The sequence below is a fragment of the Micropterus dolomieu genome, linkage group LG07, assembly GCF_021292245.1.
Source record: "Micropterus dolomieu isolate WLL.071019.BEF.003 ecotype Adirondacks linkage group LG07, ASM2129224v1, whole genome shotgun sequence".
Taxonomy (NCBI): domain Eukaryota; kingdom Metazoa; phylum Chordata; class Actinopteri; order Centrarchiformes; family Centrarchidae; genus Micropterus; species Micropterus dolomieu.
The window spans coordinates 23,181,858-23,185,054 of record NC_060156.1 but is presented as its reverse complement, the minus strand read 5'-3'; the positions used below and the strand labels follow the sequence as shown (position 1 = coordinate 23,185,054).

The window sequence follows — 3,197 nt, the reverse complement described above, 5'->3', positions numbered from 1 at the left end:
CTTTCCACTACAAACCTACATGTGAAACAATATCTCTTACTCATGAAGTCACACATGATTGCATATGCTTTTGTGATCTTTTCCTGTAGGAGTTACTACATCATGTGCATGATGGCCATCACATTTCTGAACCTGATTGGGATTCCCATGGAGATAGCGTTTCTGGACGGAAACAGCGGGCTGGCATGGGAGGGATTTAACGTGTTTTCAGACACGCTGTTCCTAATAGACGTGGCTCTGAATTTCCGAATGGGCATCATAGAAGAGGACGGCGAGGTGAGAGTGGCTGCACTCTATTTTCAGACACAATCTGGAAGACTATAATCCCTGCGCAGGCAAGCACGTACAATCCATCTCTGCCCCATCTGTAATCTACTCAATACACGAAAGTCTAGATTAACAACCCCCCCAGCCCCAGCCCCTGGACACGGCGAAATTGGCACCTGCTGTTTGATTTTATAACAGGGATTATGATGTATTGGATAAATGAGAAGTATAACATTTCCAATTAAGTATTATGCAGACTATGTCCTGTTCATTTTCATCTGCTCATGCTTTGTGACTTCTATCTTGCCAATCACAAATGGCCCATCTGTGGTGTTTTTCCTCTCTGTGATGTTTACTCGCACGAGCATCTGTTTTTTCCAGATTTATTCTCGGTCGGTTTCTGCCTGTTTGAAATATTCATACATGTGCCTCGGCAACAATTCACTGACACCGTCATATTAATTTAGATTTTCTTTGAGCACTCTGCTAATCTCATCTGACTACCACTGTCTCCCCTGATTTTGAATAAACTCCTAAAATGTTGACTCAGCTTAAGTGTTAAATGGTACGTGTGATCGTAGCACATGCTGCACGGCATCTTCATCCATCTGCTCAATGTGCTGCTCTGTTGTCTTTCACAGGAAGCTATTCTGGATATCAAGCGGATCCGAGTCAGTTACCTGAGGACATGGTTCATACCGGACGTCATAGCTGCTTTCCCAATTGGCTACATACTGTTGTTTGCGGTAATAATGAATAGACTGTTGAAGCAGCAGACTGTTCAAGCAACAGCCAACAGTATCTTGCAATATTCATCAGTTTACAAAAGAATTATGCACGTAATTGTACATTATTTGTTTATAATTAGAATATTTTGGAGCACTTGGAGCATTAATGCGGTTTTACAGAAAATAAATGCAAAGGAAAAGGCAATAAAATAAACACATAAGATGATTTGAAAAGGTAAATTCAATGATAATAAAATGTGAGTTAAATCAAACAAGATGCATACCACTGATAATTGAACATTTTTATTTTATTATCCCAGGACTTACAATACCACAACGATGACAACCCCTCCAAGACCAACAAGATGATGAGGATACTGATGTTTGTGCGGATCCTCAGCCTGATCAGACTGGCTCGAGTGTCCAGATTGGTCAGGTTCTTCAACGAAGTGGAGAAAGTAAGTTCAAACGCTAGACAGTCTTCAAAGCTCATCTTGAAATTCAATCAACCTTTCCCCTACTTGCAGATACCTTACCAGGCCTGGCTCCAATGACAAATCTGACTTTGAACACTTGCAATGTCATTTGTAAAACAAGAGCTGATACAAACCTCCACGAGCAACAATGCATTTGAGTAGTTTTCAGATTTAGCACAGTTTTCACAGTTTGCCGTTTTCTAATTGTTTGCAACTAAACATTGGACTCAAACAACAGAGGTCTGGAGGAGACCTAAAACTTACCTTGATGATGTCCGTGGTAATCTCATAATGAAACACAATATATCTTGAAATAAATCTTGATCATGCATTATGGATGCTGTCTGGAATTTAGCCTTTAATCGGCTACTGGAGGCTGAAGTAAAATTATTCTGGTGTATGTTTTGCTGTAGTGGTGTTTACTAGAGCCTCTCGCTTTGGAAAATTGAAATGAATGTTTTGTATCCTCACTGTTTTATTAATTTCACAAAAACAAATATGTTTACTTAACGAATCCTCTTCGTCCCTTGTGGGACATAAAGGCTACAGTGAGCTCTCTGCATCATTCCCTATCCCAGGCAACACTGAGACTCCCCCCAAGTTAAATTAATCTTGGCTAGCTTGTCACAGTCATGTGCTAGGTTGTCTTTGCTTTTCTTCTGCCTTGAGGAGTCCATCTCCAGCCTTTTGGATGCGATCTTCCTCCATTTGAATCACATAGTCCAGCCATCGCAGTCGCCCCTGCGTTATTTCAGGATGTTCTTTCTGTGTAATTCCAAGGTCATGGTCTTGTTAGGGTAGAAGATGCCACATAACCATCACAGGCATCCATTGCAGTTTATTAAAACCAAGAACTGTACATTAGGATTGACTTGACATTGCTGCCATGTACATGGCCCTTTGTTTTTTGGCTGGATTGCTTGGGCTTCCAGATATTGCTGAGTTGTGAAGCACACCCCTTTACCCAATCTTGCATTGCATCCTTTTGTGTCCCGTTGTCCTTGCTGATATGGCTGCCTAAAAAAGTAACGTGCCTCACTATTTATTAAAACTGGTTATATTAATGTATCAACCCTAGACTGGATAAAGACGTGGGACAACATTGGTTTGTGGACTACCATTTTGAAGCCTCGAGTTTGGCATTTTGGCCATCACCATCTTGTTGGGGGGTTTTTTTGGAACCAGAAGTATTTGGATGGGAGGGTGGAGCTGATGAGGGACACACATTGCTAAGCCTTTTTCCTGATTGACAGGTCGCAGCAGTAGCGACTTGCTGCATACCTTGTTCTAACGTCAAATTTCCTCTAAATGGGACTATAATTTACTAAATGAACATTATGCTGTATTGAAGAATTGAAACTTGCAATTGAGACCATAAAATCATTAGGAAAGTGTTTACTGAGGTAATAAATCAAGTAAGAAGAAGAGTCATTTTGTCATAGACTTCTATACATTCTGGTTTCTTTTTGCAGCCAGTGGAGTCGCCCCCTGCTGGACATTAGAAAGAATGCAGGTTTAAGGTACTTCCACATTGGCGAGTTCAGCGCTGACAAAACGTAGCAAAACGGTTTTTTTTTTTAAACGAAAGGGTGGTTCCCTGAACACCCTGTTGTGTACGCAAGCGCACTGCATTTTCCTGCCTTTTTAACACCGTTGTGTTTACAAACTTGTCGCAACTGGTTGGGTAACACCTGTGACACGCCTACCAAACAGAAGAAAACATACC

The 3,197-nt window shown here is 41.1% G+C and overlaps 1 protein-coding gene across 1 annotated transcript in view; it reads left to right on the top strand.

Annotated features, from left to right (window-relative positions):
• The window catches only part of hcn5 (hyperpolarization activated cyclic nucleotide-gated potassium channel 5), a 13,766-nt gene that overhangs the window by 3,341 nt on the left and 7,228 nt on the right, over positions 1-3,197 (top strand). The window contains exons 6-8 of the mRNA XM_046054545.1: positions 90-276; positions 909-1,013; positions 1,316-1,453. Of these exons, the coding sequence (XP_045910501.1) occupies positions 90-276; positions 909-1,013; positions 1,316-1,453 (430 nt within the window). The remainder of the gene's footprint in view (positions 1-89; positions 277-908; positions 1,014-1,315; positions 1,454-3,197) is intronic.